The sequence below is a fragment of the Ctenopharyngodon idella genome, chromosome 10 (genome assembly GCF_019924925.1).
Source record: "Ctenopharyngodon idella isolate HZGC_01 chromosome 10, HZGC01, whole genome shotgun sequence".
In the NCBI taxonomy this organism is placed as follows: Eukaryota; Metazoa; Chordata; class Actinopteri; order Cypriniformes; family Xenocyprididae; genus Ctenopharyngodon; species Ctenopharyngodon idella.
The window spans coordinates 46,008,497-46,023,051 of NC_067229.1; the positions used below are offsets into that span (position 1 = coordinate 46,008,497).

The 14,555-nt window shown below is 37.0% G+C and overlaps 1 protein-coding gene across 3 annotated transcripts in view; it reads left to right on the forward strand.

Moving 5' to 3' along the window:
• The window catches only part of ogdhb (oxoglutarate dehydrogenase b), a 25,890-nt gene continuing 11,335 nt past the window's right edge, over positions 1-14,555 (forward strand). The window contains exons 1-6 of one of the 3 annotated variants that reach the window (XM_051911111.1): positions 1-168; positions 1,151-1,517; positions 3,657-3,845; positions 6,088-6,181; positions 13,094-13,209; positions 13,366-13,520. In XM_051911111.1, the coding sequence (XP_051767071.1) occupies positions 1,284-1,517; positions 3,657-3,845; positions 6,088-6,181; positions 13,094-13,209; positions 13,366-13,520 (788 nt within the window). In that variant the 5' untranslated portion in view covers positions 1-168; positions 1,151-1,283. Of the gene's footprint in view, positions 169-1,150; positions 1,518-3,656; positions 3,846-6,087; positions 6,182-6,410; positions 6,514-13,093; positions 13,210-13,365; positions 13,521-14,555 lie in introns of those variants that run through there. The other 2 variants (XM_051911110.1, XM_051911112.1) reach the window with 2 other exon arrangements.

Sequence of the window (14,555 nt, forward strand, 5' to 3'; positions counted from 1 at the left end):
CGCTCGTGACGCAGAGCTGCTGCTCGTGCTGCCTAGAAACGAGCGACTCATTTATCTGAATACGATCCGCCACGAGACGCGTCCCGCTCCTGAAATTTCACTCGTTCTCTTTCATTTTTTAAATCTTATGAGATTAAACTACACTTTGGCGAATCTCCTGCTCTGAGAGTAAGTATTTGAATCGTCCTTATCTCTGTTTTCGCATCGCTTTTTCACGTTTTAATGTTCCTGTCAGTGAGGCGTTAGCGAGTCACTTCTGCATCAGTCAGCAACCTCACCGGCACTGACGAGAAAACTCTTTAATGAGACACATTTATCGGTGTATTTGTTGCTAGAGTCGTATAACGTGCTAATTTATTCTCTTCCACTGATGAATGGGCAGTTTAAAGGGACGTTTGAAGGTTTTATGGAGAGTTTTGTTTTTAGCTCGAGTTAGCTGAAGCTAGCCGGTGTGCTCCGTTACTCTGAGACATTCTCTGCTGCCAAGAGATTAAACTCTTATTTTATAACTTAATAGTGCCTCTTTTGCTCTGTGTATCTTCATTTCATGCCCTATCTGTTCATCTTATAGGGTAAGAAGAGCCCTTACCTATGCCACAGTCATCAAAAGTTAACATCAGCAATTCATTATTATAAGAAACATTTTTGTAATTATTTCTTCTCAAGCTAGTTTTCCGACGCATTGTTACTTGACAGGGAACGTTTTGGTACCTTAAACTTAAAGCGGTATTTACTTCTTTGTAAATGACCGTTTCTATTTCCATTAAGGTGATATTTATGTGATTTACTGTAACGTTACACTTATACAGCCTTCCTAATGCAACCTTAGTTCAAGTGTCCTGTTTATGTACGGTTTGAATTTCCTTATTGCAGAAATGGCAACTGTTTTTAGATGTGGATGTCATTTAGAGTGTTTCAGGGTTAAAAAATGCTTTTCTGCATGCATATAAGTCTTTTCATAAATGAAAGGACAGCTCACATATGCAAGGGTCTGATACTTGGGAAGAATCCTTTGCATGACTACTGAGCAAAAGGGCACAAAGCCATGCTGTTCATTTCTTAACATTTACTGTTGCCAAAAGGTCATCTTATTCATTTTATTTATTGACATGCTTCATGTGGTGTTTTTTCTGCTTCCCGGGATGGGCAGGATTTTGAACAGGCCTTGTGTGGACAAGTAGGAGGACAAGCCCCTTTATTAAAGGATCACATCCAGGATCTGTTGGATTCAGTGCTACGGGAGGTTGGTTTGGAGAGGCGGTGGAGTTGTTTTATAGACTGCGATGCATCGCTTAAGGACTTGCGCTGCACGGCTCCGGCCGCTCACAGCCTCACAAAGTGCTCAAAGTTTCTCACAGCAGAGGACAGCAGTGGCACCGGGGGCCCTAAGGACGTTTCAGCACTTTAGGTGCTACACGGCCCCTGTTGCCGCTGAGCCTTTTCTTAATGGGACAAGCTCCAACTATGTGGAGGAGATGTACTACGCGTGGCTGGAGAATCCCAAGAGCGTGCACAAGGTAAGACGACGACTTTCAGTATAGAGGATTTTGTTAAGAAATCCTGGCTGCTTTGGTCCAGTCATTTGTAGATGGATCAAAGCACAATAGCTACTGGATCTCATGTGAGTTACAGGTTGTCCCGCCCTCGCACCAGTAAACGTCATCAGAGAAGAGATGTTGCTGCAAGATGGAGGGGTAGTCATTCTGATAAAAGATTACGTGGGCACGTTAGTTAAAAAAAAATAATGTTGTGCACAGATAAATCATTCATAATAAATACTGCAATATTCTATATAAAATTAAAAAAAAAGAATTTTGATTTCATGGTGACTTTAAAATCCATGTGAAATCAAAATTCACCCTGTTTACTTTCATAATACGCATTTATGTTTATATTGTGAAGGATTAATCAGTGCATGTTGTACTACAGAAAAAATGTTTGTCTATATAATCTTTCACCACAATGTAATAACTTACTTCACCTCTCAAATGACTTTCCTTTTTGCTCTTTAAGCATGTTTAAAGGTGAAGTGGGTAGTTGTTTCAGTGTATGAGCAGTTCTCTTGTTATTGTAATATAAACTCATATTTCTTTCTTTTGTGGTGTACAAAAATTGAGGACTGCATGCAAAAAGCATCATTAATTTTCTGAAAAATCTTGACATCTGGACTAATTCTCATTGACGGGTTCATGAGAGTTCGTGTAACAATGTTTTAATTTGTGAATGAAACGTTAACATTTAAGTCAGATCTTTAGTCAATTCAATTCACAAGCCAGCCAGAATTTATTCATTTATGAATTGGACTGATTTGTTTAACTAGTTTGAAGGTAAACTGAAGAGGAATTTCTTTGATCTTCAAGGTTATGCTTGAGGAAGTCCTCGTTTCATAATGTGACTTTGGTTCCCCACTCAGACAGTAAGCTTAGCTTGGCAGGGATATTATAAAAGACTTCTCCATGTCACATGCCCTTGTGTGGTTTCCCGGATGTATCGAAAGTGGAACTAAATGCTGCGAGACGATACACCACCGGCTCTCTCAATTTAACACACTGAGCTCTTTAGCTCCTCAAAGCAGGAAAGCCTATTAGACATTTATCAGGTTAGTATAAGGTCCTTTGTAATGTCATTGAATCACAATGACCTGATGTGTAGGTAAGTAAGCCCTCATGTGCAGAACCAGGTCAGACGGGGTCTAGGGTTCAAACTGCTCTTCTTTTCTGTCCCTACATGAACCTAAAGCTTTTCTGACGATTGCATCTAAAGTCTCCAGTTATGCAATTAAACTTCCAGCTTATCCAATGACGTTTTGCTGCACGGAAAAGCAGTTTACTGAAATTTGAACCCTCCCCACAGTTTACTCAGATGTGACCACAGTTCCCATCTGTATTGGAGACTTTGGAGGATAAACCAAATTGATGATTCAGATTAAGTTCCTGTGTGATTATGCAAGACACCGATACTGCTAGTCAGCAGCTTTTACTTGTTTAACATTTTATTTTACAAACCAGAATTAGTGATGTGCATCAGTGGATGTACAGTAGTGGCTAAAAGTGATGTTCTGAGGGGATATTTATTATAAATGACCCTAGAAGTTCGATTAAACCATCAAAATATGAGGAAAATATTTAAATATATGTGAAGAATGAAACACTAAACTTGGTTAAGATGTTGTTCTGACAAAATTATTTGGCAAATAAACTACAGTTACAGGTTTTATTGTACAATACAAAAAATGCATAGAAAAACAAAAAAACTCACAGAAAAAAGCATACATTGGCTACGACATAATCAGTTATTAATATTTCGTTGGTTCTCTCTTGGTTTTGCATGTGTTCATAATTTCTTTGTTTGACAGCCTGGCTAAAAATGATGTCGACAGACTCGGCACAGTTTGGCATGTTTCATTGTGTTATCACAAATAAAACAATTGACTTCAAGCACAACTACAGCATGCTTACAAAATCTTTAAAAAATGTTTAATAATATTTGAATAAAGGGTGAAGATGTCAATTTTCCTAAGCTGGACATCACTGTATTTCGGGATTAGGGACACATTTAGGTAAAACAGATATTTATTTTGTGCACAGCATTTGACATATTGTTATTGTTCTCTTACTTAATCTCTTACTGTGTACACTGTGCTCCTTTCCCAACAGTCTTGGGACATCTTCTTCCGTAACGCCAATGCAGGTGCTCCCCCTGGCGCTGCCTACCAAAGCCCACCTCCAGTAGGGGTGAGTCTCTCAGGACTGTCTCAGGCCCAGGCGCTGGTTGGAGCTCAGCCCAATGTGGAAAAACTGGTGGAAGACCACCTTGCCATGCAGTCCCTCATTCGTGCCTACCAGGTATGAGGTTTGAAGGAAAGGACTCTTTAACTGCTACATGTTTCCCCTCAACATAGTGTTATATTTATAATTTCTGTATTTACACTACCGTTCAAAGGCTTGGGTTCAGTATGATTTATTTATTTTTCTTAAAGAAATGAAAACTTTAGGCAAGGACACAAATAAGTTTTCACTGTATTTGTGAATAAATGCAGTCTTGGTGAGCATAAAAGGCTTCTTTCAAAAGTATAAAATAAATCTTACCAAGCCCAAACTCTTGAACGATAGTCTATATTTGTGTTATTTCATTGTTTTGATGACTAAAGATTAAAGAACAATTCAGTGTTTCCTTTGTCTGGTAGTGTATGTCAACACTAGGGATGTGCACAATGACTAATTTCCTAACAGTTTAAATGGAAATTTTGCAACTGACTAGTCTAACCCTGCCCCCCAAAGACGGTCTGTATATGCCATAAATTTTCAAGAACACAATCTATGAACAGTCAAATCCCATACTGAATGCCACTAAAAATATGTATATGTGAGAAATATGCGATATGCATGCCTTGCAGTATGATCATATATTAAACTTTAGCAGGGCATCCATGATGTAGGTGACTTTTTTCTTTAGTAGAACACAAATGATGATTTTTAACTCCAACCGTTGCGGTCTGTCAGTCGTATAATGCTTGTCAATGGTAACTCCATCTATAAGAGTCAAAAAAACATGCAAAGACAAATCCAAATTAAACCCTGCGGCTCGTGACGACACATTGATGTCCTAAGACACGAAACGATCGGTTTGTGCGAGAAACCGAACAGTATCTATATCATTTTTCACCTCTAAAACACCATTATGTCCAACTGCCCTGCACATCCGGTTGGTGAGGTCTGAAAACGTGTTCTGATGACGGAAGTGATGTCTCGCGCTTATACTTCAATGAGTGCGAGACATCACTTCCGTTGTCAGAGCGCGTTCAGACCTCACCAACCGGATGCGCAAGGCAGTTGGACATAGTGGTGTTTTAGAGGTGAAAAATGATATACTGTTCGGTTTCTCGCACAAACCGATTGTTTCGTGTCTTGGGACATCAATGTGTCGTCACGAGCCGCAGGGTTTAATTTGGATTTGTCTGTGCATTGTCTGTGCATTTGTCTACATCTTGGATGCCCTGGGGGTAAGCAGATAAACATCAAATTTTCATTTTTGGGTGAACTATCCCTTTAAACAACATTAGCCAACATTAGTCAATAGGAAGCGCAGGACCAATAAGTTTAAATCTAATAGCTTATTATAAACTGATTTCCTTAAATAAAAGTTAGCTCATTAAGGTATTGTTGTTCTTTACCACAGCAACTGTCCGAGTTTGAATGTGCTTCTTGTGTATGAAAATTATCTGTACACATGACGGGCGGCAAAAATTGCAATAAAAACTCGATGTCTACTGACAACTACATTATTTAACCGTATTTACTTCATTAGGATGTTGATATAGCACCTGCTCAAATGTTAAGTAAGTTTCATTCATAATGTTTCTCCTTTAATCCAATAAAAATTTTCATACCGTATTGCCCCTTATAACAGGAAATATTAACATAACAAGCCTAAGCAAGCTTAATTGTCATGCTAGTTTGACATAACATTGAAGAAAATGGAAAAGTTTTGTGTAGGCTTTCAAAATACTCCCTCACCTTGCTCATCTTCCGATCGGACATTTGTCTGAACCCGCCGCGAGCGCCACAGAAAACCAACGCAGGCAAAATCTGAGGTAAAATTAAGTGATTTTGTTTTCTGCTGCAGATATACACTTTTGAAAATAATATATTAATTTCAATATGTAACATTAATATGATGGTAATTTAAACATAGCCTTAAGCAAAACAAATGTGCAAAAAAAAAATAATTTTCCAAGTCGAGTAGCAGCAGAATCGACTAGTCGGCTAGTCTCGCACATCCCTAGTCAACACTGCCTAAATATAATGCCCTTCCTTCCAAACTTTCCATGTTTCAATCATATATTTCTGGTCTAAAACACTGGATAAAGTAGATGAGGCCCTCATATGATGCTCATACACAATCTTCATCCGCAAAGCTCCACAGAATTTAATTGAACATATTCCCGCCCCTCACATATTTTTAAAATTAAATATCTTTGCTAAGCTAGGTCCCTTTTAATATAAATATATAACTACCTTAATAAGGAAAATTAATCTGTGATTTCACTCTTCTGTTAGCTTGTAAGTGCTGTTGCCTTGTTCACAGGTCAGAGGCCATCATATAGCCAAACTTGACCCTTTGGGCGTCAGTTGTGTAAATTTTGACAATGCCCCAGTATCTATCGGGTTCCATCAATCTGGTGAGAACTGCTTCTGGTGTTCAGTGTGATTGCAAGTGTACTCATTCAGTGTGCTGTTAACATTGCTCTGTGTCCTTCTGTCCCTGTTCTTCTGTTTCTGGTGGTTTTCACACTCACTCTGTCCTAATCTCACCTCCTCAACTGTCCATACTGTTCTTTGGGTTACTGTCCTTCCTTCTCCCCTTTTTCTTCTTCTATCTGTACGTCTTTTTCTTGGAACTCCCTGCAGATCCGGGGGCACCACGTTGCACAGCTGGATCCTCTCGGAATTATGGATGCAGATCTCGATTCGTGTGTCCCTGCAGATATAATAACATCCTCTGATAAACTTGGTGAGGTTTTGATTGGGCATTGGAGAGTGATCGAGTGTTTTTATGTGGCATGGCTTGTTTTTGTGCTGTTCAACACTCTGTGTATATCCTCCACCCTTACGTGAAGCATGCATGTGGTCCAGACCTGTTTGAATGTTTGCAATGGGTAAAATTTAAACGCTCCGCAGTGAGTGTTTGTGTGCAGGTTCAACACAATATAAACATTACCTGAGAAATGTGTGATATTGGAGACGATGGCTTTGTCCCGAAACCTAGTTGCTAATGTTAAGTTGATTACAATAGAGCAATACTCTAATAAGTCCAAATATGCCTATAGCACACACATATATTAGGTGAAATTACGCATTAAATGGACCTTATATATACACTACTGTTCTACAGTTTCGTGTTGGTAAGATTTTTAACAGGAAAAAATGTTAATTGTACTGCTTAATAAAGGGCTCTATGATTTCCACAATGCAAAAAACGCAGACGGAATCGCAGAATACAGTCATAAAAACGGAATTTACTTTATATAACGTGGAATGTCATGGAATTTGTCAAATTTTTGATTAATAAATAAAAAGTAGGTCAGTACACTTAAATCAAATTGCGATATAGACTAGTTTCTGTGAAATATTAAACTGCAAAATGACTATTTAAATATAAATACTGTTCTGTATGTTCTGTGTGAATGAATGGCACAGACACACGGTTTCATTTACCTAGGCCTGGACGATAAAACGGTATCGATATTTATCGATGGTACGCCTTAATCGATAACGATAGAAAAAATGTTCGATATAACTCTCGATATAGTTTCACTTAAATGCATTAAAATGTAAATAGACATTAAGTTTGGTCACACAATATCTTTATTTCTGTGAAATATTCAAATTATCACAGAAGTACAGAGATAAAAGTTTAAAATTCAGATAAAACACTAATGTCTGTTACCGATCAAAATAGAGCAAATCAAATTTTGAAAGAAACTTGAACGCGCTGAAAATGACACATTTATCGATTACATTGTTTCACCACCAGGTGGCGACAAGTGAGTGTTAAAAATGTATTTGACGTTGAATCTTCATTCAACAGATTCTTTCGAATACAGATTCATCCAGTAATGAAACAAGAGTATTTATGGGCATGTCATTGAATCATACATCAAAACAGATTTTTTTTAAATAATTAATTTAAATATATTTAAAATTTTAATATAGACTGCAGTAATTAATATTTTGTCAGAACCTCTAGTAAATTACGTGTTATTACGTTTAGTTGACATTCAGAATTGTGGTCTCGGCTTGAAACAAACAAAAAAGTTTCTCAATTTATCCAGAATTGTGCAGCTCTAAGTTTCTATAACACTTATTTATTTAATCTTCATATAAAATATAAGAACGATTTGTTTACATTTTATTTTGCTTTGTTTTAAAAATTATTCGTTGTTTGCCTTAATTAAAAATGCATTGGTTAAATTCAAATATTTTTTTCTACTATTTTTTTCAATAATTATCGATACCGATCAATATGAAACATTATATCGTGGTAATTTTTTTAGCTGTATCACCCAGCCCTACATTTACCACACACACAATGAAGCACGTGTGACGCTCGTGGTGTTTTTCAGCCTCTGCCATCTCACTATATGAGGACATGAAAGCATTAACTTCATCTCCAGAGCCACTCTGAGAGTCACTTCATCAGCATTTTACCGTTTCATTTGAGAAAAAATATTGTCATGTTATAAACACACATAAATTCGAAGGTCTTCACGGCAACCCATCAAAATAAAAGTTCGATTTAACTTAAAGAAATTGTGACAGAAATATATTACTGTTGTACAGTAGAATTTAGCTACATCTCAATTTAATGATAATACTAATACTACTAATAATGATAATAATAGTAATAATAATAATACATTATTATTAACTTTTTTAAGGAATAATCAAAATTTTTCTTCCATGTTTTAATTTTAACTGTAAAGTTCTGTTGTGCAGCACTTTGTTTGACAAAAAAGTATGTTTAATGTCATATGATTAAAAGATAAATTGTTTTATGCCTTCACTTGATTGCCAGAAAAATTAAAAAACACAACACAGAATTTCTGGGGGAAAAACGCAATCCAGAAAAAATTAAAATAGAAAAAACGGAATTTGAAAAAAATAAAATAAAACAGAATTTAGGAAAAATAAGACGGATTATTTGTGATATTTTTTTAGGTATTCTTTGATGAATAGAAAGTTTAAAAGCACAGATTCTATTTGAAATAGAATCAATTGCAACCTTATAAAAAGTCTTTACTTATTGCATCCTTGCTGAATATAAATGTATAAAAATCTTACTGACCTAAAATTTGTGAATGGTAGTGTATATATGTGATGACATAGATGGCATTTGACTAGACTTTTGTGCCCCTTACTAAAAATGCTGCCAAATTAAGTTTTGGATCAGAGCCTATCAGTTTGTACCTTATCACTGCATATCCAGGCCTCTGGCATTGCCCAGTGTAAATGATGTTTGCTCATGTCTCACTCTTGACCTCAGAAGTCTATGTTTGTCAGTGTGACACTTGTCTTATGTAGTGTCATGTTGTAGTTCATCTTTCTCTCTCTGCAGATTGCCTTTTTCATGTCCCCTCACAGTGGCTCTTTTATTGCACTGGTAATGTCTAGCAGTTGCTTTATTTTGCATTGTATTGTACACATTCTTTTCGTAGAGGTTTATTTGCCCACATGCATTCAACAGGGATGATTGGAAACTTTTAGCAAGAGATAAGCCACACGCACACAGTTAGCATGCTATGCGAGACTCTAGTTCGTTTACCATCAAAACAGTCAACAATTTGAGAAATGTGAACCATCGGAATGCCCTACGCAAGCTCATTACATGTCATGATTCCTGATCTTCAGGTTCCTCATGTCATGAAAATTTGTAAAAAGACATGGTGTGCATTATCTCATTACTATCCATTACACAGCCTGCAAATAAACATTTTTAATCAGTATTTTTGCCCTGTTTTCATAGTGTGCTATCTTAACAACCTTATTTTATGAGAAGCATTTATTTGAAAAGAAAAATTACATAGATGGTATATGAGGGTTTGTTTTCAGAAAATGAAATCTTGAATTAAATTGATTTTTCTTACCTTGCTGGAAAATGTTCTTGTGTTAAGCATAAACCTCAGCAAATTGTATTTTATGCTTACAAGAAAAATCACTCTGCCAGTGATGTGAGAAAAAACTTAGCTGTGTTGTTTAGTTTTAATTCAAAACAAGACAAAAACACTGATGTGTAATGAAAATGTGTTTTGGCAGTGCAGTGTTCTGCTTCAGCAAACTTCGAATAAAAATCACTCAGAGAATCATTCAGATTCCAATTTTCACCATCCCAAACAGATGCTTTGCCGCATCCAGTCTGTATCTTCCAATGGTAAAGAATGATATTTTAGAACATTTTTTTATCAATGGCAGGCTGATTATCAATGAGCATTCAATCCTCGTGAGCCGTCCATCTGTGTTTTATTGACGGTAGTAGGGATGCACCAATATGAACATTTTGGCCGATGCGATAACCGATAATTCTTTATATTTGAAAGCGGATAACCGATATGTTGGTCGATAAATCTAAATCCAAGTTTTTATAAAATTTGAGAGCCTGATTACAAAAACAGAAGTCTCACCATTAAAAGCCATGTCCCAGGCACACAATTATAATGATGTTATATTACACTGACCCTGGACCACAAAACCAGTCATAAGTCACACGGGTATATCTGTAGCAATAGCCAGTAATACATTGGAAGGGGTTTAAATGATAAATTTTTCTTTTATGCCAAAAATCATTAGGATATTAAGTAAAGATCATGTTCCATGAAGATATTTTGCAAATTTCCTAATGTAAATATATCAATTTATTTTGAAAGTAATATGCATTGCTAAGGACTTCATTTGGACAACTTTAAAGGTGATTTTCTCAATATTTAGATTTTTTTGCACCCTCAGATTCCAGATTTTCAAATAGTTGTATCTCGGCCAGATATTGTCCTATCCCAACAAACCATACATCAATGGAAAGCTTATTTTTTCAACTTTCATGATGTATAAATCTCATTTTAAAAAATTTACCCTTATGACTGGTTTTGTGTCCAGGGTCACATATCATTATAATTATATGTAACCTATTTGACAGATTTGAGCGGTACATGTTTTACTTAAATGTATTTTCCTTCTTGAAGTATCTCCAATCATATTTCAAGCAATACAAAACCATTATTGCAAACAGTGCACATCTGAAGTGTCTCAGCTGAAGGAAATAATCCATTATTTATCAGCTTTAATATATCGGCCAAATGTTTTTATTGGGCCGATAGCAATAACATTAAGGGCCCTATCATACACCTGGCGCAATGCGACGCCAGGCGCGCCGCAAGTGTTTTTTGCTAGTTTCTGCCCGATGCAGGTATCATTTATATGTCCAGCACCCACGTTGTTTAAATAGCAAATGCACTCGCGCCCATCTGTTCGCCCATTGGCGTGCTGGTCTGAAAACGAGGTGTGTTCAGGCGCATTGTTTCAAATGCCTACATTTCATAATGGATAGTCACTGCATGTATCAGAATTACCTATTTGCAGTAATGACGAATGAAATTGGCTAATTATTTGACCAATTGTGGCAATACACACATGTATTTAAACTGACTCGTCAGGTTGAGGGTGTCTATATTCTGCCATGTACAGTAAATAGCAATCTGCCAGGGTGCAAGCGCACCTGGCTTTTAAAGGGAATGGGAGATGACACTCTGATTGGGTTATTGCACGTCACGCCCAAAACACACCCATGATTCAGACATGCGCTTAGATCATTAAAATAGGGCCCTAAAAATGAACATATATCGGCCGATACCTAGATGGTAGGGTCGCACTATGTGGGGTGAGTGAGTTTTCTCTCTCTGACAATGTCATGGCCCTTAGTTTTCCAGCGCTGCATTGTTCTGGATTTCGTTCAAAGGAAATGCTGTGCTAAGTGCTTTTCCTCAGAACACCTCACAGGTTCAGTTCATTTCAGGTCATTGCATGGGACAACAGTAAAAAGAAATCACTTTGTAACATTGGTCACATCCACACTGGGGGCATAATTTTTTTTTTTTTTTTTCCTTGTAATGTTTTTTGACTCCTCAGATGCAGCTGTTTTTAAAGCCCGTCTGTCTCACCTTACAGCTGGAGGTATGAGGACTAGCTAGTGCACTTGAGTTAATAGCATTTTTTAGAAGCTCCCTCCAGTTCCCTGATCAAAAACCAGCGATTAAATTCTTTTAGAGTTGCAGAGCCTTGCTTTCTTTTTTAGTATTTAATGGAACCCATGCTCTTGATTTTGCATATCCGAACATTGTCCTTAGGCCTAGTCCAATAAAGCTAACTGAACACTTGAGCATACTTTTTTTGGTTTCCATGGACAGCTTTCCCTTTTTGTACTTTTATTCGGTATGTAGCTTTAAACTGTCATCAACTCTTAGCAGAAATACATTTATGTAACTCCACGTGGCACTGCACCGTTCTGGTCCTCGCAGAGCCCCAGCTGGCATATGTGGCGATTTCCCTCATTAACCTTGCCTAGGGTCTGTTTCTTACATAATGTCCTCATCCTCATGGAATGTCAGTTTTATCCTCAGTGCTCGAGTTTGAGGCTGTGACATGCTGTTAGACTCTCCCAAAGTCATCTTTGGTTGATTCCAGTTGGTAATGGTAATTCATGGTGCCCATATTAATATAAACATTGCTATTACCAAGGTAATAGTTCTGCATAGTTTGTTCTACAGAAATGAACAATGTACGAATGTGCTCTGACATTTAGATTTTCCTGTCAGAAAGGCATATCTAGAGACCAGAACTATTTTTAAGTACATTCTTGATTTTGTCTCTGTTCATTAGTTAAAACACGTAATCTTGTTTTACTGGTGCTACAAGAACATGTTGTGCCTGCAACATCAAGGTACATGTCTTTATGTATTTTGTGTGGATAAACAGGAACAGCTCATGGTACACATTGGGAATGAACAGTGTTTTGGCACACCTTGAGATGGAAAGGCCAGAGCAATCTGCTATGCGAGACTCATTGTAATGACTCTAGATTACATTTCAGTTCATCAACCTTTTAGACTTCATGGTTTACAGATAAAAACACGCTCACATCGCTTATTAATCAATGAGAAAAGAAGTAAAATTGTACAATGAAACGCATTTCTATGTAGGTCAAAATGCACATTTTGACCAACATGTTGCTATCTGTAGCATCTCATGCATGCATTACCCCTGTGGACTGGGCTTGAATAGATCTGTTTTTCGCCATCTTTCCTTTTCTCTCTACTAACACTGTTGGCTTAGCCTTTGTTCTGTGTCTTATGTGCATGAATGTGCTGTTATTTAATGTTTTTAATAACTTTTAAATCATAAACATTGTTCCACATCCCTGCTTTCTCTAACGCAGTTCCATTTGTCTTCTGTGTTTACATGTGTCGGTCGGATCCGCTGTGGTTTTTGTTTCGCTTGCCCTTCCTCCCCCTTCCCCATCCATGTGTTTGCATGTCTACTGTCAGGCTTCTACGGACTGGAAGAAGCAGATCTGGATAAAGTTTTCCGGCTTCCCACCACTACCTTTATCGGGGGCAGTGAAAGTGCCCTTCCACTCAGGGAAATCATCCGGCGTTTAGAGGTGCTTGCCCAAGTATTTCCTCATTTGAGACGCATATAATGCAATGATATCTGAATATGAATGATTTATTAGTGTCATTGCAGTATATAAAGTTATTCAATGTTATATATACAAAGCATAATATACAAAACCATGACTTCTCGCTGCACTACACAGATGGCCTACTGTCAACACATTGGGGTGGAGTTCATGTTCATCAATGACCTGGAGCAATGCCAGTGGATCAGACAGAAATTTGAGAAGCCGGGTGTGTTGCAGTTTACTCTGGAAGAGAAGAGGACGCTACTGGCCCGTATGGTCCGCTCAACCAGGTCTGCCCCATGCCATAGCTTTCTGAAGACCTGAATGGTTTGCCATTTAAATAATTTATTTTAACCCTCATATGTTGCTCATTTCCAGTTTACACTCGGGGTGTTTGGGGTCAATATGACTATCTCATTACATTTTTATGAAAAAAAAAAACAAAAAAACACTTTAATCATGATCAAAATTAAATATGAGTTGTTTCTGGATATTGATCTAGGTGTTAGAGGCAGAATTCTGCCATCTGCTGGTTAGAGAAAAATCTGTAGCACATACAGGTTTAGAAAAAAACATGCATCCAGCAGAGGCCCATAGAGATCCGGATGAAATAATCAATTTTAATTTTTTTTGTTGTTTGAGGTCTTTTGAAGCATCTTGTTTTTGTAATAATGGCACATAAATTTGCAATAATGCCACATGAGTTGCCACTAAAAGACAAGACTTGATTGTAATCACATTATTTATTTCAATAATCCAAATGCATAAAAAATAAATAACTTTAGAATAAGAAATTAATTTTAAAATGGTAAATAAAACAACCAAAAAAAAACAGCAATAAGCAGATAGGAACATGAGTGAAGAGTGAACACGTGTGTGTGTGTGTGTGTGTGTGTGTGTGTGTGTGTGTGTGTGTGTGTGTGTGCGCGCGATCGTGTCCGTTCCACATTGCATTTGTGCTCTAGTACCAGGCCTTTGTTTATGTGTGGAATTTTTTAGATTTATGCTGGATTTATTGATTTTTGAAAAATGAAAAATAAAAAAAAAATAGTTGAAAGTTGAAAAGGGGTCATATTGACCCCAAACACCCAATTAGGATTAAGCAAAGCCTTTCACAAAAGGGCAACTGACTTCATACATCCACTAAAATTGATACCAGTTGGTTAAAAGTCATTAAAAAAAAAGCAAAGAAAAAAAAAAAAAAAAAGGGGAAGTTCATTCTGAGAAAACTCTTGCATCATTTGTTTGCAGATGACACTTGCTTTGATACTGTGTTATCTAATGCAACAACGTAATTTTTATTATGTCAAAGGATGTTTGTGAAG